The sequence below is a fragment of the Semicossyphus pulcher genome, unplaced genomic scaffold (assembly GCF_022749685.1).
Source record: "Semicossyphus pulcher isolate SPU_LCO1_2020_fin unplaced genomic scaffold, fSemPul1.0.p SCAF_6, whole genome shotgun sequence".
NCBI lineage: Eukaryota > Metazoa > Chordata > Actinopteri > Labriformes > Labridae > Semicossyphus > Semicossyphus pulcher.
Genome location: NW_027211737.1, coordinates 9,725,282 through 9,748,600, shown reverse-complemented (window position 1 = coordinate 9,748,600; position 23,319 = coordinate 9,725,282). Strand labels below are relative to the sequence as shown.

The following is a 23,319-nucleotide window of genomic DNA, read 5'->3' as shown; positions in this document are numbered from 1 at the left end:
CAACACTTTACGTTCTAATCCTTGCACGTGGGAGAGAACCTGGAACGACCCATTGAGGAAAGCGCTGTTTATTAACATGGACGTTAACGTGCAGAAAAGGACTCAAGTGAAAATGGAAACTCATGATATATCGTGATACATATTGTTATCGAGATATGAAAAATCCTCTATCGTGATGTAGGATTTTGGCCCTACTTAAAGGTGTATACAGCAAAGATGTTTTTTAGTGTATATGACGAGTTGGTATCATTTCCCCCATTCTAGCCTCACTCCACTGGCTGCCCGTACATTTTAGGATCCCTTTCAAAATTATTTTATTTGCTTTTTAAATACGTCAGTGGTCTTGCTCCGCCCTACCCCTCTAAGCTGCTACACCCCTATACACCCACCCAAGCTCTCAGGTCAGCCAATCAGTTGCTTGTGAGTGTGCTAAAAACTAAGCAGCTGCTTTACAAATTACAGTGTGTGTAGTGTCTGTACAGTGTACAGTACAGTATACAGTGTCTTCAGTGGTAACAACAATGAGAACAGTGAACAGTTAAATTCAACATCTAATTGGTCATTCTATGTGTATGGGCAGCTGTGGTTCAGTGATGGAGTCGCTCGTCTCCCAATCGAAAGGTTGGTGGTTCGATTTCTGACTGCCACAGTCCACATGTCAAAGTGTCCATGGGCAAAATACTGCACCCCAAACTGCTCCTGAAGGCACAGCCACCAGTGTGTGAATGTGAGTGTGAAAGTGCTTTGAGTGAGAAAAGCGCTATATAAGTGCAGCCCATTTACCATATATATAACTTTTAACTCAATAATAGACCCCAAAGACAGTAGTTACAATAGTTTACTATGGCAGTGGTTTCCCTGCATTTAGACACAGCACCGAGCATATTTTTGATCACTTAAAAGCATCTGTATTAAACTAAAACGTCTCGACAGTGGGTACAGCTGGTTGCTCTTTGCACGGACTGTGGTTCAGAGGTGGTTTCAGATCTCTCTGCATGAACCGCCCTTACACATCCAGCAGGCACAGAGTGACATAAGATTAATTTGTCAGGCTCATACTCACCGCCTATTGGCTCTGATTTCATTTCCAGTAAGCTCTGAGAAAAATATCTGGTTCAGGAAACGGCAGAGTCTACTGGGGATGTGCGAGCTGCACGACAGGACGGCGCAGAAACAGTGCAGGCTGGAGAACGCAAACAATCAGATTAAAAGAAGATAAAGCCTGAGTATAACGACAAAAATATTAGAGTCTTACAATAAAACACCCGACAAATGTTAGTTTTCTCCAATGTAGCATGGTACTCGCAAAAAGAAGACACAATTATTGTCAAAAGAGGAGGTTGAGACAAAACATTACTTGTTGAAAAATGTAGGTGTTTTGATGTACAGACAAGAAATACCTGAATTCAATGGTTTAAGTCAGGCCGCCTGTTTGCTCAGCATCCTTGTACAGATGTGTACGACTTGTTGAATATGCAAAAGGGTGTTACTGAAAAACAGGATTCACCCTTGGGAACTCCGGCCCCGGTGGATCAATGTCTAAAATACATATATACATTTAAAACAGAGCAAAGGAATGCATATGAAGCAGGAAAGAGAGGACGGAAGGTAATTCACAGTCTCGCTAAAGGAAGTGAAATACCGTTGAATAAAAACATGGAAAGGTGAGACAGACGGGCGGACGATGGGAGACAGAAAGACAGAGGGAGTCAGACAAAAGGTTGGCATGTTAAATGTGAGGCTGAGAGTGAAATAGGAAGGGGTGGGGAGAACGAACGAGCAGCGCGCAGGATAAGTGTAGCGTGGAGAGATGAAAGAGGGGAGAGGGAGATAAAGAGGGAATAAAGCTGAGCGAGGGAGGAGGGAGGATAAGTGTAGGGTAAAGAGAGAAGGGGAGGGGACGTTATATACATGCCAGGAATGGCTGAATGGATGTGGACATGCAAGGAATCAGAAATAATGAAGGGGAGGAGAGAGTGGAAGTAAATATATTGAAGAGTTTTATATCACCAACAACTATTTAGTTTGACTGTAGAGTTTGGAGGAAGTTTGCTGGACATGCCTGTAATAATGCATAAACCCTGACAACAGGTGATGTACACTGCACACATAGAGTTGAGAAACAGCTACTTGACAGACTATTAAAAAATGCCTTTGTTGGGTTTTGATCAGTTTCCTTCCTGCATGAATCCTTTGTTCCTAAAACACGTGGGACGATCTGTCCACAACATGTCGTCTCAATCAGTCACACAGCAGGAGGGTGAAAATGAAAGTGACTTAAATCCTGGTTTTCTATTGTTCTGCCTGTCAGACTGTGTGTGAGGGTGCTGTCCACTTTCTGAAATACAACCATAATAATCCGGCGCCTGCAATGCATTTTATTTTGCACCTCAGTTTCAATTTAATTGGAAAACACGGTTTTAAAACTGGATTTTTGCATTTCTATAGTCGTGGAAGCAGAAAACATGATGGTGCGTTTAAGGACGTAAGAGGTGACTTCAGGTCGGGATGATAAATGAGATATTTCCACAGAGCTGACCTTGTATGAGAGGTAAACATACTCTTTATACTAAGTAATATGTTTTTTTATGATATCAAATCAGTATTTTTTGTTTGTTTAACCGAGCATGATTGAGCAGTTGTGATAGCACATAGATATTCATCCATCCTTTATCTATACCGCTTATCCTGTTCAGGGTCGCGGGGAGGCTGGAGCCAATCCCAGCTGTCATTGGGTGAGAGGCGGGGTTACACCTTGGACTGATCGCCAGCCAATCACAGGGCTGACACACAGAGACAGACAACCTTTCACGCTCACACCTATGGGCAATTTTAGAGTCACCAATGGCAACAGCCGTGCCAGTTAATTGTGGCAGCCGTGGCTCAGAGGTAGAGTCGGAAAGTCGGTGGTTCGATTCCCAGCTCCGCTACATGTTGAAGGATACGGAACTGGCCTGATTAGACTACTTCAGTGCTGTCCATTTACCATGAGTTATGGTCGTGTCCTTGTTGTGTGACAAACCGTGTCAGATCCAACATGCAAATAAACTCTGCAACTTTAAACTGATGTTTTCTTAATGTTTGTTCTATCAGCATAAACCTTTGTGGATGTTTCAGACCATAACAAACTGATTATCAGAGTGGCACCCAGATTACAATGTTACAATTTCATGTAGCAGACGCTTTTGTCCAAAGCGATGCACATCTGAGAGTTAATACAACACAAGCAAGGATCAAGACAGGAGGGAACAAAGTCAGGAAGTGCCAACAAACAGCTGCAAGTGCGATTGGACACCAGTGCTGACAGGCACAGGGTGTGGTCATTTAATTTTATCATCAACATCAACAACATTGTCAACATCATCATGATTAATATCCTAATCCACAACAACAACATCCTCAAGTTTATTATTTATAACAGTAGAAGTAACTTAACAGTTAGCTTAGCTGTGGCTAAGGTAGCATTTTGTTAAAAATCAAATATAAATGAGATGAACGTCTTGACTCTATTATTAGAGTTAAGACATACATAAGAAAGTATTTTTACGATTTCTCCCATGAAGAGGATTTTCCCCTGTTTCCTAGCAGATCTCCTCCACTGATCCGTTGGCAGTGTTCTCATGGGCTGCCTTATGTGTTCAAAGTAATTACACTAATGTCTTAATATGATAAACTGCTTTTAGAATGTTACATGTTGCACATTTAATACATCCCCTCAGATTTGCTGGAGGTGAGAGACGCTCCCTCAGTATTTACACACCCAAAATGCCAGCGGTGTAGCAGGAAGGAGCTACAGGAGCATATTATTAACCTTTCTCTCCGGGGCACTTTGTTAAACAGTATTCCAAAGTCCTCTACAAAATGAGTGAAAATGTAACAATCAGTGACAAAACATCATATTTGCTGCAAGAGCATGAACGCTGTGATGAAAACTCGCTCCAGGCGCTGCTTAAGGAAATGCACGGCAGAGGCTGCATCTGATTGTGTGGAAATCACTGAGTTTAGTTCGTATTAGGTCAGTTGGAAATGTCAGACTCTGCATGCACGGTGTCCCAAACTCAACCTGGCTCATTTTCACCTCTCCTGCTCTGCTCTTCTCCTTAGGTTTCCCCGAACTGCGACCAGGTTTTGGTGAACGGTAAAGAGATGCGGGGTCGGCAGTCTCTGGCGGTCAACTTCACCTACCTGCACCTCTCTGCTCAGCTGCTGCTCACCGTCTGGGTGCCCAAGCTTCCTCTGCAGATAGACGTGTCGGATACTGAGCTGAGCCAGGTTAAAGGCTGGAGGGTGCCCATCATCACTAACAAGAGGTATGGTGCCTCTTGGTGAATGAAATAGTTCTACTTGGCTGTCCTTCCTTTCCCTTTGTCCTTACTTTTACACCTACAGCAGACCAGGTACCACAAATACATAAAAACTGAATATTTACAGTGTTCAACTGTGGGAATCCAGTGAGGGATATCATCTGCAGCTCAAACTAGTTATTACAGCTGCTTCAGGTGGTACTATTTACAGATACATGTTTCAGGCCAATACCATTTTCAAATGGTACCTACCTTTTCATATGTAATCGTACATTTCGCTTGTCTGCCGATATTTGTATTGAGAGCGACATTTCCAAGTTTTACGGTGGACAAATGAAATGGCGACACTGTTTCTGCATTTCTGCATTCTTATTAATCAACACATATTAATACTAATATATCTGTAATAAGATGATGTCTGTTATACAACAGTTAGTTCCGACCAAGTAATATGACTGGACAAGAGGCATTCCATGAGTGGCGATATAGGGAACAACACACCGCCTCAGCCAGCTGTTCTGAATACTGTTAATTAACATTACAGCAGACCGTGTATGTCTACATTAATCAAGCTGGTACCTCTGAATCACACAGCAGACTCTTCTTTCACTGGTTGATGATACATTAAAACATACAGATAAATGTACATGATAAAAACAGCTGATCTGTGGTAACCTGTAGACACAGGGTGCAGCAGAATGTTTGGGTTGCTTGGCAACAAAAGTTCAGTTTCAGTTAAGATGTGGAGCTAGTTCAGTTGGTGGAACAAATAATAATCTGTTACTGATTGTTACTTTTTACTACTATTTGCCGCTTGTATAACTGTTGTATAAAAGCAACTAGCGGTCTGCGGCCTCGTGCCTACGGCCGAATCACAGCCGTGATGATATTCAGTACAACATCACAACCTCGAGTGTGATGCTGCTTAATTATCTGCACAGCTGATTTTGAGTGTGTTGCTTGAGTTTAAAGCCTTTCTAGGCCAAGAGAGGGGAACAGGTAGCACAGTAAAATAAAAATAAATTATTAATTATTATATTATATCTGTATTATTTTTCTTTATTTATCCATTTTTATAAAAAAAAAAAAACTAGTACCTGGTGGGGTGCTGGTTTAGCTCAGTTGGTAGAGCAGGCGCCCCGTGTACAGAGGCTACAGTCCTTCATGCACTGATCGCAGGCTTGACTCCCGGTCTGCTGGGATGCATGTCATCCCCTTCTCTCTCCTCCCAACCTGCTATCTTCAGCTATCCTATCTAATAAAGGTAAAAGCCAAAAAAGTCACCTTGAAAAGAATAGTAACTGGTATAATTTGTTTCTGTATCACATAAATAAAACCTAATTGGTTCATCCCTTTTAGCATTTTTCTTATCACATGCTGTTGGCAGACGAGGAAGTATGTAGAATTTGGAGAGCTATTTAACATGTATATATACAAGTCTCAGAATTATTAAAATTTTTTGGATGGTGAAGTGTAACTTTTAATCTGTTTTATTGATGATAAACTGACGGAAACAAACTGAGACCTGAGCATTTACATAACTGAATATGCTAAAGTGAGCTGTAGTGAGGCAACAAGTATTGGTACACAAGTTATATTGATACAAACAATCAAAGACATCAGCGACTCCTCTCAGATCAAAGCTGCCGTATTCAGTAAACTTTGCTGAAGTGTGTGCGCGAGCAGAAACAACAGGTAGAGGCAGATATACTCTGAGCTTTGACTGCACCTCCTGCCCTGGTATATGCGCTTGGTCTGCTTGAATGCAGAGCATCAACGCTTATTGTTTCCTCTATAATTGCAAAACAGTGTGCGTCATTGTTGTAACTCCCATGTTAAGATCTGTGATTTTTTTCTCACAAAAAAAAAAGAATAAACGAGGAAATGTGAGTGTGTGTGTGTGCGTGCGTGCGTGCGTGCGTGTGTGTGTGTGTGATATAGTGCTTATTGAATGAAGCAGTTGAGAGCACACATCGTTCCAGCCGGTCTATAATTTCCTATGAGGTCAAGGCCTGCCTGGATATACTGATGACAACTATTATAGCTTTAGCATCATTGCCGCTGAATGAAGCATTCGTTCACTTAAACGCACACACCCAGGTACAGCACACACACTCTCAAACGGGCGACAGTGCAGGTGTGTGGTTCACTCACAGGGTGTCGGTGTGTTAAATGTCACATACTTTATCGTACTTTTGTGTGACCACGTGCAGGTGTGCGTGATTGTCTTCTGTTTGGTGCAGATTTGTGTCCCTTTGTATGAAAGAGGGAGGGAGGGTGAGAGTGTAACAGTGTATGGAGAAAGAAGGAATGTAGGGCAGAATATAAACAGGCACTGTAGAATAAAAACTGTAAACTGCCTTCAGGGCATTTATCTTTCCTGTACCCTGAAAAAGCTCAGGTGAATATTCTACTGTGGAAATAATTATTGTCACAGAAAGGATTTTTTTCCAACTCCTTACTTTGCCATTTATTATTACTTTCCCTTATCTCTGTAAATGTATTGTTTCACTTATTTTGCCACATAGTTGTAACTCCTGTTATGTTTTCAATCTAGGTCTGTCCGTGTCCGTTGAACAGGGAAACTCTATAACGCTGCTAATCTTAATGACATTTGGTGGAAATTCAGGCCACAGGTCACGGAAAAAAATAATTGGATATATGGAAAATGGACCCAGGAAATTGTCTGTCTTAACTGGCAGGAAAAAAGGCACATGTAACCTGAGATCACAAATCTAGATTCAAACTTTCCGTTAATGAAAAACAAAGTGAAGAGGATTTATGGACTTGACAGAGTATGTTTTGTGCCTTTACTTTTATCTATTAAATTGTACTCATCCTCTTTATCACTCAGTCCCTTAGGTTTCATTCAATCTTCCAATTTAATTTAAACCAACATTTTGTGTATTTTCTTTAAAGCTCCTGTGAGGAACAAAAAATCTCATCCTGCTTCTTTAACAGTCATATGTATCACTCACTTTAATTTTTGCTGTGAAAAATGTAAACAAAAGCAGCGTGCAGTTAATCGCTTCATCTGACACCTACCCCCTGCCCCCTGCTAGCAGCACACATTGAAAATAACTATATAGAAATAATCTATGTTGTCGCTGATGGCCTGGTTTGCTTTTGTAGCTCATATAGAGTCATCAGAATTAATTTCAGTCTCTTTCATAACCTGCAAAAAACTCGTCACAGGAGCTTTAAGCATGGAACTATATCGTGGTGCACATTAACGATGTGACAACAATGTGGGCTTTACATGGGCTACGTATGTGTTCAGCTGTGCACATGTGCCAAAACAAAGAGGCTCTCAATCGAAGAAACTCTGAATTTAATGTAGAAACAGGATGTTAGCAAGAAAATTTCACATTTAAAAGCACAACTTCCAATTTTTATTCTTGAACTCAAATTAGGAGTCATGGTGGGGAAACTTTAGATTATAATAATGCCATAATATGCTTACTGACTGTTAGGTTAGTCATCTGAAAATCATCCAGAATATGCGTGTTACCTTTCTTTAAAGGTAACAAAAAGCCTGTTCCCTGTTAACGGTCCATGTCTTTTCTCTGTTCGAATGTGCCTGTGTGCTTCTATGTTTCATTGTGCATTTGTGAATGCATGGTCATGTGAGAGTGTGTCGTGTGTGTGTGTGTGTGTGTGTTTGTGTGTGTGTGTGTGTGTGTGTGTGTGTGTGTGTTGCTTCCATTCCCATCTTGCCACCCTTCCATTCTGTGCTGCTGGGCCTATTTTTCAATTTTGTCAATTTCTGCTCAGATAGCCACAAGTCAGCATGTGCACACACAGACACACCTCCATCTCCCGTAACCACTATCACACAGAGTGAAACACAAGCACTGTTAGACACACACTCCGACACGGACACATGTGCACCTGGGACACTGGAAAATAGAAAGAAAATTCCTGTAATGTCACCTGGGTTTCATACTCTGGGACAGGTATAGGACACAAGACGCAGTCATGTGTGTGTTTGTTCTTGTGTGAATGTAACAGCCAGTGTGGGCCTGACTGCGTGTTATATTGTGTGGATTTCACATAGAGGGAGACAAAGACAGTAGAATGTGTTTCTTTGTGTGACAGAGAGAGAAAAAGGGAGGAAAAGGACGGCATTCACGGATCAATTTATTTATTTGTTTTGAGCTGATTATTAGACCTCCTCAGCTTTGGGATTACACAACATAGAAACTTTTCATATTATGATTTTTAATACTTTTAATTAGATTTTTTTTATTGTTCAATTTTTCATAACAAAATTTGCTTATTGAGGTTAAAATGGAAGGCATGTCAGGATGAATACAAATTCAGAAGCAAGGTCTCTTCGTCAACAATGACTAGGCTAGACTGAAGTTAATTTGTAGAATGCAGTTTTACAACACAATTAATTATTACGACAATGATAAAGAAACATTAAATAAAGAATAAAACATACACACAGAATCTAAAGTCTGCGTAATGCCTTAAACAATATATGAATTAAACAAATACATAATTTTCTTGTCCAACCGAATAAAGTTTTATGTCATCTACAGATAGCATTCAGTAAAACGTGGAGTATACAGTGGTTATTTTATGTGGACACAATAGAATATGGTCGTGTGTCATCTGCATAGTGATAATATCAGATTTACTGTTATCAATAGGGCATAGTAGAAGCATTTAACGATCAAACAAGAGTGGTCCAATAATTGATCCCTGTGGGACGCCATATTGCATTTCAAGATAACTAAAAGCTCGAAAGGAAACTTTTGCAGAGCAACTTTTCTTCTAAATGAATTCTAAAGTCTAAATGAATGATTTTTATCAAATAACATTTTTCTCTCAAGACAACATATTTAGCACAAATTACAAACTGTTTCCCTGGACGTGCCTTGAGATCATTGCTTTAAACATGACAGACGTTGGAACTGTATCATTTGGCTGTTTTATATCATGTTAATGCTTTTTGATGGTGTCCCTTGGAGATGCTGTTCCATTCACAAGGGAAACTGATTTATGCTTTTCAAGAGAAATTACAGTTTAGCTAAACTGTTACATAAAAACTCACCCGCAGGCAGTATTAAAAGGGAGTGAAGCGCAAGGCCAAATGCATTTGAAGTAATTTGTTGAATCAGGCGTTCCAAGAAATCCACATCATACGACTGAAGTGTTTTAAAAGTGTTACAGCTGGATTAAAAGCTGAAGTGTCTTTTCTTTGACTGAGAGCGTAACCTGGAGCAGAGATTATACAGTAGATTACCTGCAGCTGAGTGTAGAGCATAAAAGTGGCATTTAATTACCAGATAATCTCATCCTCTACTCTCTCTTTCACTCTCTCTCTCATTTATCTCTTTTCCTCCAAGACCTACGAGAGACAGTGAGGATGATGACGATGATGAGAAGAAGGGCAAAGGCTGCACCCTACAGGTATTATTTGATTGGTTTGCATATCACACTTTATCACACTTCTTTAATCCTCGTCTTCAATGACAATATCCATGAAAAACAGTGTGAGCTGTCCTGCCTTAAACTGAGAAAACAGTGTGACTTACATTACGTAATGTCTAACTTAAGTAGGTTTAAGCTACTATGCAGTTTTTTTCAGTTGACCCATGAGCTAACACAGTGGCACAAGAGGCCATTGTGTGGTTCAGGATTAGAAGCTAATTTGACCTTGATCTTGACCTTTCAGTACCAGTACGCCTTGGTGCGGGTCCTCACCCATTTTGTGGCAGAGCCCTCTGACCCAGGAGGAGAGATGGTCTACATGTTAGGAGCAGACTGGCAGGCGGATATCACTCATTTGGTCTTGGACCAGCTAAAGGTGGGTACACATACAACTGCTCTCATTCACTCAAATCTGAATGTGAGATGAGAAGATTAAAAATGTTAGATCGTAGTTAGGATAAACACACAGAGCACATATTGGTTAAACTTGCAGTGGTGGTTGACAGCTGTTTCTGTGCTCCACAGGTAGAAGATCCTCGCATTGCCCGATTGATAGACGGACGAATCCTGATTGGGCGGGACCTGGGGATCACCACCATACAGGTATGCACCCTCGTCATTATACATGTGATCCACCCTGCTTACATCGTTTTAACTAATTCAATTAATATTATCTTCTCAAATCAAAAAATAACTCATTCCTCTAATTGAAACAGTGTATTCACCCACTTATCCCGGCTGAGATGGCCTCAAACAAAGTTCGACACTTTGCTTTAACTTATAACATAAAGTTCAGAGAAGGGAGGCAGTTTGCCGCAGAAATACAGCAGTACAGGATGTCTGTGAAACAGCTTTTTATGACCTGTAATTACATTTATTGTAAGGTGGCGACCTCTTGTTGCCACACTTATTATTATTAAGGACGGGAAGGCGAAAGTCAGTTTTAAAAGGAGAGATAAAATTTGTAGAGGAAGGAAGACAAGATTGTCAAATGGTCAAAAAAGTCATTGTTTTCACTCAGGAGACAGCAGTACGAGTTCAAAATAAGTGCCCACACGTTATTTATTTATTTATTTATTTTATTACATTTTTTTTATTGAGCGTGAGGACAGTGAATAGTGTCGGAAACCGGGGGAAGAGAAAGTGGGAGATGACAGGCGGCGAAAGGGCCGAGGGTGGGAGTTGAACCTGGGGGCGTTGCATCGAGGACTCTAGCTTCTGTACATGGGCCGCTGATTTAACCGCTGAGCTAAACTGGCACCCCATCCACATGTTAATGAACTGAAGCAAGTAGTGTACTTATTTTAACACAAACCGCTATCTTTTTACAGTATCTATATGTAACCAAAAAGCACGCAACATGTTAGTCCAGATAACATGTAGGTATAAGGATGTGTTGCCTGCCATTGGTGTTGGCACTAGTTTAGGAAATGTCCTGTAAGTCATAAAAAGTTGAAGCACAAACAAATGATGTGGTTTTATGGGTTTGAGGATTTATGGAGAAATTGACAATCTCTGGTGTTACCCGTTTACTAAGCATGGGGCATTCGAAAAATCACTGCTTCAATCACACTTCAGAAAACAAACTTTACATTGGCAGTGTATTTATGACTCACTGGACAGCAAATCTACAGAAAGAAGGCTTGAAATATATCATTATGTGAAGCGCGGTGCAATTTGGCAACTCACATTACAGCCATAAGCACTCCAGTGATGTAAACATTATCCTTCCTTTCTTCCTCTCCTCTTCCTCTATTGACGTTATAAGCCTCGGCTGCTAGCTCGTTACACAATTAGCCACAATTAACTGTCGGATTTGGCCCTGACATCTCAGGGTGATGTTCAGCAATTATACACAGACATACTTACTTTGGCACACCGTGAACACACTCGGGCTCTTGCTGAATTCCAATAAGCCGGTCCATTGTGAGTAAAGTGACAGTGGAGGACGGTCCTGTAGCTTACTGTCTTATTTTACTGCTTTACTGTTACAAACCAGAGCCAAGGAAAAAACATATATGTAATTTTAATACAGTTTATGTAATTTCCATCCTGTTATGTAACATTTACATCTCTCATGTAACAATATAAGTATATATTTTAAAGATTCAGGATACAATTTCACTCTAAGTGCTTCAATTTGCATGATTGCTCTGTAAAGTGCCTTTTGCGTGCGTATGAAGTGTTTTGGCATCGAGTCGAGTGCAGCAGTGGGGGATATCTTGGGGATTTTGGGGAACAGCTGAGTGTGTGTTTGCATCCGTTCGACTGGGGACTGCTGCATGCACGCACGGACACACACACAGATGCACACATACAGACAGCTGTGCTCTGTTTGGGGAGCCAAGAGAGAAAATTTACCCCGCATTCCCATCGAGAAGCCAGAGCCGACAGCCGTCATTTGATAGTTTGACATTTCAATTTTACCCCCCCAGCTCCACGCCTCCTCCTCGTCTCCCCCGTCTCTCTCTCTCTCCCTCCCTCGCCCTAAGTCTCTCTTTCTCACCCTCTTATTCTCTGCCTGTCTTGAAGAGCAATCCCAAAGCCGTCAATCATTGCATTTTGTTACCTCGCTGAGGGTGGGATTGAGTTTGACGCCCCGACACGTTAGCTGAGAGATTTTCTTTGTACACCAATCAGATCTGCCTGTCCTGCTGTCGCCGGGCGAAGTAGTACACTACAACACGGGCCTCCTAATCTCTATCACTGTCTGTCTGGCTGCTCCCTCTCTCCATCGGTTCCTCAATCTCTTTCACGCTCCTTCTCTCGGCCCCCTCTCACTTTCTGTCCTCCTCTATTTGTCATTGTCTCTCTCTCTCTGACACCCACACCATTTATTTCTCACTCACTCACACACTCGCCGACTCTCCCATACACACTCTCTCTCTCTTCTCTTTTCATTCACTCTCTTTCAGTCCTTTAGTTGTGGCCTTGTGCTTTGCTTATGCTAAGTTGTCTTAGTTGAATGCTGACACACTGGAGCCCAGCTGGGAGGCAGAAGAGAATACTGCGTGTGTGTGTGTGTGTGTGTGTGTGTGTTTCCACTACTTAGAGTGTGTTATATTGTGTCAGAGATATGAAATAACAGCCTCAGTGTCTCCAAACCAGCATTTTCTCTGCACAGATAATACTTGTACTGTCTGATTCTACAGGGTGTTTTTGTCAGTGTGTGTAAGTGCCCTAACTGAAGCCCAAAGCACTTTCGAGTTAAACAGCTCTCACTGCTATTCTGTCAATGTTAAACACTTCACTGTCACCTTCAGGCAATAATCACTTAGACAGCAACAAAAGCTCTTACATGCATGTCTCTACTGCTTGCAAGAGCTTCCTATTCTATATCAGTACCTCTTAATTTCCTATTCTTAATCGATAGGATCTTGTTTTTTCAACTGATTGGAGACACAAGCTGTCATTTCATCACCTGTCAGGCGATCAGTTTGACAGCCATCAGCTGCATTTTAAGGAAGATTTTGAGGCTGCTGAAAACACTCTTTCAGTGTTGTTTAGGAGTTTTCCCTGGAATTATTAGACACCAGACATAAGAACAGGGAGCATAAAAAATTTCAGCTTTAATGAAAGCTTCAAAGGGGCCGTATCTTTTGAATGGATATACTCATATTTTGCATTTTTGGATGTTTATCGTTCTATGTTTTTCCAGAATGACATGTTTAAAAAGGTCGCCTCTGAAATGGGCCCGTCAGAACAGCTGCAGGTTTCCACGCAGAACCTTGCTTTTGCTGAAATTGACCAATCGTCATTCACCGTCATTCACCTCAGGCTGCCTTCTTGCACGAGCTTGTAGTCAAGTTGTTGTCAAGATTTCAACTTACCATTCGATACCTCCTGGTGATTCTGGCTCGTACATATAAGGCCGAATAACCGATCCTAGAGCGGCCATGTTTTCTACAACTTTGGAATGACAGTGCAGTGTGGCTGCTCGCACACGTTGGGGAGGGGCTATGCGGTCACTTCAAATACTGTCAGCCAATCATGGCTAAGGTCTGACCTTTGAATGGCAAAACAGCTCGTTCGTTTCAGGAGGAAGGAGAGGCTCAGAAAAATAATCAAATTAAAATATGTATACAATGTTTTAAACGAACAAACTTTACCAACGAAAAAAACCATATAATGTATGAATGATCTTTTTGGTAACTGAAATAATGCGGATCCTTTCTAAGTAGTAAAGCTAATTCAAATATATGAACTTAATTGTCATTTAACAGCTGTTGACGTGTGGTGTGATCTGTCTTTGTAGGTTCTGTCCCCGCTGTCTGACTCTATCTTAGCAGAGAAAACTGTGACCGTGTTGGATGACAAGGTAAAATAACCTGTTGCTTTATTTGATGTATTTGAGATGTGGGTTCACTGGCATGCATAAAAACAATGTTTCTAAAACCTGTGTTTCAGATCTCCAGTGGACAGTACTGACTCTATTAGCCTAAAAATGATAAGTGCCTCACAGAGTAATTAAACATGTTTATTAGGGTGGTCCGAAGTGACATTAAAAATGAATAACTCTTACATATTGTGTACTGATCAATATTACAGTACCAGGCCATGGAATGGCATAACAACACCTTTATGGTTCATATTATACCTTTCCACGTTAGGTAGGATTGCTTCGTATCGTACCTGAGTACGATTGCCCCCCCTCTCCTCTCCCCCACCGGTCAGCTTTCACATTAATAATTTCGTTCCGTACCCGAGTACACTTGCGGTAGGACTCCGAAGTAGAAGGTGGCGGTAATGCACCTCAAAAAAAAGGAGAAGAAGAGGAGTATCATCAACTAGGTAACATTGTTCCAGTGTAGAAAAGCGTGTGAATCGCATGATCCCAAGCCCGTACAATGGAGCCGACCTTCTCAATATGCTGACTATTATTCATGTTTTGGAGAAAATCTCGAGAACGACCCTCTCACCTACATTCCTACGGTATCAGCCATGGCTGTGCAGTTCAGAGGCTGAGATCGGCAGGTGCTGCGCGCATATGCGGATTTCGGAGGAGACATTATAAAAAGCAGTCCACTTCCGTTAGCTTTCACATCTGATGCGTACCGTACCTGAGTACACATGAACCGTACTCAAGACCACCTTTTCAAGTAGACCCGGGCATGGATCAACAAACCGTGCCCGAGTACGGTACACAGTGTTCATACTAATCAAATGAACCGGACTTTGGGGTCAAGTGTAATGTGTAATGTGAAAGCCCCCTTAATGTTTTACTCAGCATTTCCAGTGTCTTTATATTGTTAGTTTAATTTTGTTTCACCACTGCACCATAAACTGCTTCCACTGCCTAATTTATCACAATCAACATTTTATCATAGAACCAAAAGTGTTGAATCTACTCAACCTTAAAGTGATTACATTTCATTTTCCTTTCAGTGTCAATTAAACAATAGAGTTATGAGTCTCTTCAGGAACTTTCTTGTTCTTTGTGGACCAAATACAGGGGGAATAAGCAGATGTCAATTAATTTCATTGACTTTACATATCTCTTTTGTCATCTAGGTCACCATCACAGACATGGGAGTCCAGCTGGTTGCATCTCTGTCTATCAGTATGACACCGAGCCCTGGGAATAACCAAGCGATACAGCTGACGACTACAGCTACAGACCTGCTGCACACACCTAAACAGGTAGGAGATACTACAGCCACACACACATAAATATATCTCCCTGTACATTACATCATTTCCTCCCTGAGTTCTAATAACCAGGTTCTTGGAATGTAGCGTGCAGGAGATAAATCTATGCAGACACTTTGCTGCCTTCAGGTTTGATTGACTACATTTACTATAAGCTGTTCCTGTCTCTACGTTAGTACCCCTAAGGTTGTAATCATAGAAGTTAAGAAACAGTAATTCTGCTCTGCGGACATTATATCGCTGATAGGAATCTTTTTCTAATTAGAAGTGAGTATCTTCTCGGCTTTAGCAGGACGTAGCTGCAGCTACAACCACCTAAAGGTCTACAGTCACAACGAAAAATCTTTACATAAGAACCACAGAAAGGAAGTCAGTAATACTCAACAAAAACTGATGTTAAATGGACTTCATATAGATCTTCTTTCCACTCACTCACTGACAAAGTGTTATTAAAAGATACACTCATAAACAGCTCCAACAAACGCAGATGAATGTACAAGCTGTTTCTGAGTCTCAGATCACATTGCCAAAGGTTATTTTGCACAATCTAAAGCTATAATCCCTCTCACCCTCTGATTCCCCTCACATTCCCTTCTCCTTCCTCCTCTTTTCTTTTTTTTTAATCAAACAATACCCCCCCGTTTTAATTTCTATCCAAGGGCCAATTGGACGAGAAGCAGCTCATTACAATGAAAATACAGATCTGATCTTGCATTTTACTCAAACATTAATTTCTTTTTCTATCTGTCTGTTTTCATCTGCATCATTTACCATAACCCGTGGAAAAAATTACGAGCCTATCAAATCAAGCAAAAACAGAAGACTGGAGGGAAAGAAGGGAAACAAATAAGGGAGTGGAGGAGGAAAGGAAGAATGACAATTTAATGTGAAAATAGGGGGAGGAAGCGAGATGAAATGTTTTTGTAAACGTTGGAACTTAATTACTTTTGTTGGGAGTTTTTTTTTTGCTGTGTAATACCTACACAATCTTTTCTGTGTTCTGATTAAAGAAAGCAAAATATGTTATCTAGGGAAATTAGTGAGGCGGGATCACTTACAGACAAGCAGAGGAAAATACATTCTCTGCTCAACCCTGTTGTTATCTATGGAATAGCTGCTGCTATGTCTTCCAAGAATTTCTCCTCATTGCAAAAAAACAACAACATAACAACAAGTCAGAATAAAGTGTATCTGTGGACAAAGGGAAGTGGTTAGACTTCCATTATACATTATACACGTTCAAGTCAATTATACATGTGAGTGCTTGGATGGGAGTGCAGTTGCATCTCCTTGAGTCTTGCTCCTCTAGTACCAACATGCTATATACTTCCATTGTGTTGGACAACCAAGCAGCGGGTTGAGTATCATACTGTCAAGCTACCAAGGCCGACATCACTGGTGGAGCCATTCCAGTGGAGAAATGCAATGCAGATCCATATTCCCTTCCTACATGATAGAAAATGTAGTGGACACATGGGGCACCAGAACAAGCTACAAACATTATAATCATGAGCCAATACACTAATCTCAAACATGCTAAAAAGCTCCATAAAGCTGAAGATTCTGATGATAATTGGCGTCGGTTTCTTACTATGACTGACATAGCAAGAAATCTGGATGGGAAACTCACTGTAAAATATGCTTTTACCATATGTCAATATAGTCCGATCAGCTATAACATTACGACCACTGATAGGTCGAGTGAATAACATTAACAATAACATTGTTTCAGTGGCACCTGTCAATGGATGGGATATGTTGGGCAGCAAGTGAACAAGTTGATGTGTTGGAAGCGGGAAAAATGGGCAAGCGTAACGATGTGAGCGACTTTGACAAGGGCCAAAACTGTGATGACTACACAACTGGCTCAAAGCATTTCCAAAGCTGCAGCTCTTGTGGGATGTTCCCGGCCTGCTGTGGTCAGTACCGACCAAAAGTAGTCCCAGGAAGGAAAACTGGTGAACCGCCGACATGGTCGGGGGGCGGCCAAGGCTGGAGTCCATGCCTCAACGAGTTGGGGCTGTTATGGGGGCAAAAGAGGGACCAACACCATATTAGGCAGGTGGTCATAATATGATGGCTATTGGTGTTTATCAGTGACACCATAGACCGAGAAGCTTAAAGTTTTTTGGATGAAGCTTTGAGAGTTGTAGCCATATTCTCTTTCTTCTCATCTTTCAGGAAGCAGCGATCAGTGCGTGGATCCAGTATAGTGACGGATCAGTGACACCACTCGATGTGTATGATCCCAAAGACTTTCTCCTCTCGGCCGTGTCATTGGATGAAAATGTCATCTCCATCAACAATCAGGTACGAGCAATTAGAAGTTTTGAATCCGCCCAATGGGGTACAGTTGTGTAAAAGATCCAAGACACAAAAATCCTAGAAGTTATACTTGCAGAAAGTGACAGCATCTTGTCCAAAGTACCAAATTAAACTGTCAGTTTACCTTCATTATCTCTATTTTCCATTAGGAGCAACACTGGCCTATTGTAGTAGCGGAGAGCGACGGGCAGGGAGCACTGGTTCGAGTAGAGATGGTCATCTCTGAGACCTGCCAGAAATCCAAAAGGAAGAGTGTGCTGGCATCTGGGATTGGAAATGTGATAGTGAAGTTTGGAGCAAAGAGTGAGGAAAGAGGTGTGATGGGAAGAGGCGGACTGGATGACGGAGGAGGGATGGACAACAGCACCAGTGACCAACGAACAAAGGATGGAGGAGAGTGGAAGTCAAACAGTGCAGCCGTGGATCGTGAGGAAGGAGCCATGAGGAAGGTGGGATACAAGGAATGATACAATACAATACAATGGGCCGATTGTTTTCCAATTTATTATCAAAAGGGATCTCCAACATAAATGGTGTAACCATTGACCAATAAACTAGGAACTGTGGATTTGAAGCTTATGTTTCTTTCGCTGTCCGTCCCCTTTCACATATCAGGTTAGTACTACGACCAAGAGCACAGTGACCCATCGTGCATCAGGTGGAAAAGCTGCTAGTGGAGGCAGCAGCAGCAGCCGGGGTGGAGGCCCCAACCAAGCAGGAGACTACAGCAGCTACCCAGCACAGGTGGAGGTACCAGGCACTGGGGAAAGTGAGCTAACCCAGACCACCAGAGGACTGTCGGACCTGGAGATCGGGATGTACGCCCTGTTGGGTGTATTCTGTCTGGCAATACTGGTCTTCCTCATCAACTGTGTCAGCTTTGCTTTCAGGTAAAAGATTGTGATCACAGAGGACTCTATTGTTTTCTATTATTTGAAGGAATCTGCAATAGAAGTGTTTTGGTAGTTTACATTTTAAGCCATGTATATACCTCATCAAAATTAAGAAATCTTTATAGCTATTACCAAACAAGGACAGTTGTACACATGGCATCATTTCTTTCTCAATTCTGTCTTTGAAAATAGATATTTTACACTGAGCATATTGAAGATCTGGAATGTAAATTATCATTATTGAAAGTGCAGTATAGTCTAAACTGACACCTTTTCAAAGTTGTACGTCAAACGTCAGCAATTATCTTCTTTCATCCTCAGATACCGTCACAAGCAGGTCCCCGTGTTGGAAGCAGGAGGCAACATGAACCACGCCCATGACTGGGTGTGGCTTGGCAACGAGGCCGACCTGTTAGCAGACCACTCAGACCAGTGCCAGGGTGGGCTGCCTGATGAGTGCACCACCATCATTGACCGGAATGAAGGAGCATACGAAGAGAACAAGTACCTGCTGAACGGAGCTGGTAACACCTTGGTGATGGGCGTGGGCACCGGAATGGGCACCATTAGTGGGAGTAGTGGCACAGGTGGACACCGGGGCATCTCCCATGGACAAACCTTGCCCAGATCTGTCCAAGAACCGCATCAGTGCCTTTCAGCAATCACTACTGGTGGCAAAAACGCCACTGGCCAAGCGGAACATCTGAATAATTCCCCCCGAGCAAAGGCTGCAGCTGCGGTTGCAGCCGCCAAACGCAAACGCGTCCAATTCACGTCTTTTGCCACCGTCCTGCCGAATGATAATTCGGGTGGGGGTGGCCCGTACGCCAACTCTTCAGTCCTGGTTTCCAATGGGAGCGAAGACGACATCAAGTGGGTGTGCCAGGATATGGACCTGGGTCAGTCTGAAATCAGAACCTACATGGAGAGGCTACAAGACAATCTGTGACTGATGGGACAGAGACTGAGAAATGAAGGGGCAGAGGACGAGTGCAGGAGGGGGAGGATGGACAATGAGTACAATTCACCTGTAATGCCTTTGCAATGGATGAAGGGAGGGAGAACGGGAGGAAAAAGAGAAAAGTGAAGGGAACACGAAGTGTGGTGAAGAGTTTAGAAGAGGACTGAACAGACATTGTAGGGGATGCTCACACTTAGCTTCCCTTCCACCTTGGAAAGCATACTGTTATCAGTAGCTCTCACTGAAATCAATGGTAGCAAACAAAAAATAACATAATGTTGTTTTCTATTATTTATTGTGGAAATATTAGTGTAAAAATCAATAAGAAAGTCACTATTGGTTATGAATGTTTATTTTCAGAGTACTAGTAAAGCGTGCTATACAGTAAATTCAGGGTATGTTATTTGGACACTTTAAACTTTAAACAAGGAAGCCAAGAACATCATTTCAGACACCTTTCATGTTTGATTTCCAGCATTGATAGATCTAGTTTTAATATACAAATCTGTCATTTACCAGCCAACTACAGTGATTGGTTATATAATGAATCACTGATTATAACAAGGTGTGAAACAAAAATACAATCTGTTTGTTTTTGTTCAATCATGTGACCCATTTGTCTTTAGCATTGCTCATAGATAAACTGTAACATGTAAAGAAATCTATAACTCCAAGTACTCAACTATAAATTCAGGCACCAGTAGGATTTTGCCATTCAGCACTGACTACCGGCGATCTCGCTGTTTCCTCGAAGATTAGAATGTGTGTGGAAAATGATTCGTCATACAAAAGACTGTTTCTCCCTTGGATCCAAGACAGAGGCATTTAAACTTGCACAATTACAAACGGGAAAGAACATTAGCCATATTCGAGGCTTACTTCCTGTTTCCTGAAACCTTCCAGCCAATGACGGCTTCCTTCTTGTATTCAGAACCAATCCTGTCACCCCCTGGCCCCTCTCCTCGTCTGTGACTGGACAGCAGTAGGAACCTTTTGAACTAATCTGCGCAGTGAAATACTGTGAAATACTGACTGTACACTAAAGGCGGATGTGACTGAGGTGTCTCATAATAAAGGAGACTGCTTGGGCTTTGCAATGCCTGACTGAACACTTAATAATGAGGATTATTTAAAACAGAAACCATGTAGGAAACGAGACCGACCAGAACACCTACATGGAGCAAAGAGGATATACTGAATGACAATACTGAAAATTGGAGTGACACTCTTGAATATCTCACGACTAGACATGGGTTTATGAAACATGTTTGTTCTTGCGAACATAATTGTATATTTTGTTTTCCTTTGGTGTGTCCTTTTTTGATAAATAGAATGTTTTATTATCTTTTTCCTAATTACATTTCTCCTAATTTGGGAATATATTAATTGTAGCTTTTTATTTCAGAGGTTCTTTAAGATTTTAAGGATATATGATTCTTTTTTTTTCTCATAGAGATCTATTTATTTAAGTTAACATTTGAGAGGGTGAGGAAGGAAAGAAAGGCCAAGGGCAAAGAGTGAAGACGACAGACCTTGTGGTGAACGATAGCACATAGGAGAAGAAGTGAAAGGAAGGAGACGGAACAGGCAGAGGTTGCCTCACCTTCGTTAAGCTCAGGTGACGAGTCAAGACGAACCGACAATAAACAAGGAGAACTGTAAGATTGTTAAGATTGCAATATTTATTTATAAATGTGTTACTGTTTCAGAGTACACTGTATGTTGTAGATAAATAAACATGCTTCAAAGTGCTTGTGAATAAGATTGCAGGTCACTAGCCAACAATATGGTGATATTTTGTACATTTTACAGTGCAAATAAGGTACACAATACTATCTACCACCACAATGTGAAAGTGATCTTATTGGTTCTTTTTTCTAAAGATGTTCCTGTCTTTGTTTCAAGTATTGAATGAGTTCTTGTCTTTGTACAGGGTAGGAATCTGTTTACCTCCGTGATGCGATGTAAAAATGGAGGGAACCCATTGTGCGTCACGCTCAAAATTGCTTGAGGTTGGTGAGTCCAAGACAAGAGACGAAAAACAAAACATATTGCTCAGACTTTGGACCGGCCGAAAAGAAAACAATGGCAGAATCTGGATTACCACACACATGAACATTTCTATTTTCAATCATTTGTTAAAAAAAAAAAAAAAAGATAAAATTTGCACATGAAATCAAAATGGCCGAATCATCAGAGTTGAAAGGACAGAAAGAGCTTGGATTGAAAAAGACGAGAGAGACCTGAGCTCACCAAATGGGAAAACTTAATGGGCTGCACAGCCTCGACCAAAGCAATAGATATTTTCACTGATGATGGCGACTATATTGTATGTTCTGGACTCATACACAACACTGTATCAATCGTAGCTACAAGACTGCTGTTATGGAAGGATCAGTCGAGCAGGTACAAGTTCAATAGCCGTTAAAGGTAGAAGTGTAGCAATGCTCTCAGATGGAAAACCTTTTGACTCTTTACAAGCTAGAACTGTGAGTTTGACTATATTTAACAACCTGTGACACCCATTCTACCTGTTGTATAATTTGAAAACTGTATGGATGTCTCCAAAAAAAAATACAGGCTATTTTTGAAAGATTGTTTTTGGGGCATTTGAACTTTTAGTTGATACCAGAGGAAGATAAATGTACTGTATGTAGCCAGTGTGGAAGGACTCAAATTCACCAATTGCTTACTAAATGGCTTTTGAAGTGTGGCACTGTTCCCAAGAGGAACTGTTTTAAAGGTTTTGCTTCCTCATCATCTTTGAAGCTTTACAAAATTTTACAGAATTGCCAGGATAGAGGTTGGTTACTAGGAAGGTGTTTTGCGTTAATTCATGCTAATTTGGTTCCACCAATAACATTCAGCAGTGATTTTTTTGACACTAGAGCACAGATGGTTTTTCCACCTACCTCTTAGAGACTGTTTCCCTTGTTAACATGGAAATGGAGGCCTCATCTTTTCCAGCAAACCATCTCCTAAAGAAATAACCAATTTGCAATGGTAATTATTACTTAAAGAACCAAGAAAAGTAAGGCGATTGAATCAGAGGGTCGGCCTAATCGACACTGCTGCCATACCTGTCTTGAGAGAAAACTGAGGTCTGCTTTGAGGGAAAGGATTTTGATTGGTAGACGCTGTAGTTGTCACTAGAGTGAAACGAATACTACCTTAGAACCACATTAACACATCCAATTTGTAAGTTGTAATAAAGAAGTTATCGCAGATTAAGCCAATGTACAGCAATAGTTGAGTCAGCAGTAAGAATTGGACCTCTACGGTGGCTACATCTGACTGTGCTGAAAGAATCCAAGCACTAAAAAACTACTTCATAATCTAGTAAGCAAAAGAGATGAGTTCAGTTGTTATATAGTTACAGTAGGAGGTGAACCTGGGCAGCAGGTAGAAGAGGTGCCAGTGGACATGAGCCCTAAAGGTTTTTTTGTTTCATTTGTTTTTTCTTTTTGCTATTGTCATTGTTTAAAATGGTTCATGAAGGCCAATAAAGACCCATAACCAAACACTGACAGCCTGATCATTTCTGTTATTATACTCTTTCATTGTTTCCATTTGAGTCGCAATAACAACTTCAGCTTCCTGTCACCATGATCCCTTATTGTGACTCATAACACATTTAACAAAAGTTCTGATGTTTAACTGTTTCATGGAGATGGAAATACAGAACACAACAATCAGAAAGCTAAGTACAGTAACTGAAGGGAAGCTAGTGCAACATGTGTTTCTC

The 23,319-nt window shown here is 41.2% G+C and overlaps 1 protein-coding gene across 1 annotated transcript in view; it reads left to right on the top strand.

The window, feature by feature from the left end:
• Window positions 1-23,095, top strand: part of LOC138610153 (transmembrane protein 132C) — a 292,087-nt gene extending 268,992 nt beyond the window's left edge. The window contains exons 7-16 of the mRNA XM_069682861.1: window positions 4,105-4,310; window positions 9,662-9,725; window positions 9,991-10,122; window positions 10,272-10,349; window positions 14,002-14,064; window positions 15,258-15,386; window positions 17,577-17,705; window positions 17,870-18,169; window positions 18,336-18,610; window positions 18,935-23,095. Coding sequence (XP_069538962.1) covers window positions 4,105-4,310; window positions 9,662-9,725; window positions 9,991-10,122; window positions 10,272-10,349; window positions 14,002-14,064; window positions 15,258-15,386; window positions 17,577-17,705; window positions 17,870-18,169; window positions 18,336-18,610; window positions 18,935-19,562 — 2,004 coding nt within the window. The 3' untranslated portion in view covers window positions 19,563-23,095. The remainder of the gene's footprint in view (window positions 1-4,104; window positions 4,311-9,661; window positions 9,726-9,990; window positions 10,123-10,271; window positions 10,350-14,001; window positions 14,065-15,257; window positions 15,387-17,576; window positions 17,706-17,869; window positions 18,170-18,335; window positions 18,611-18,934) is intronic.
• Window positions 23,096-23,319: the final 224 nt, after the last annotated feature.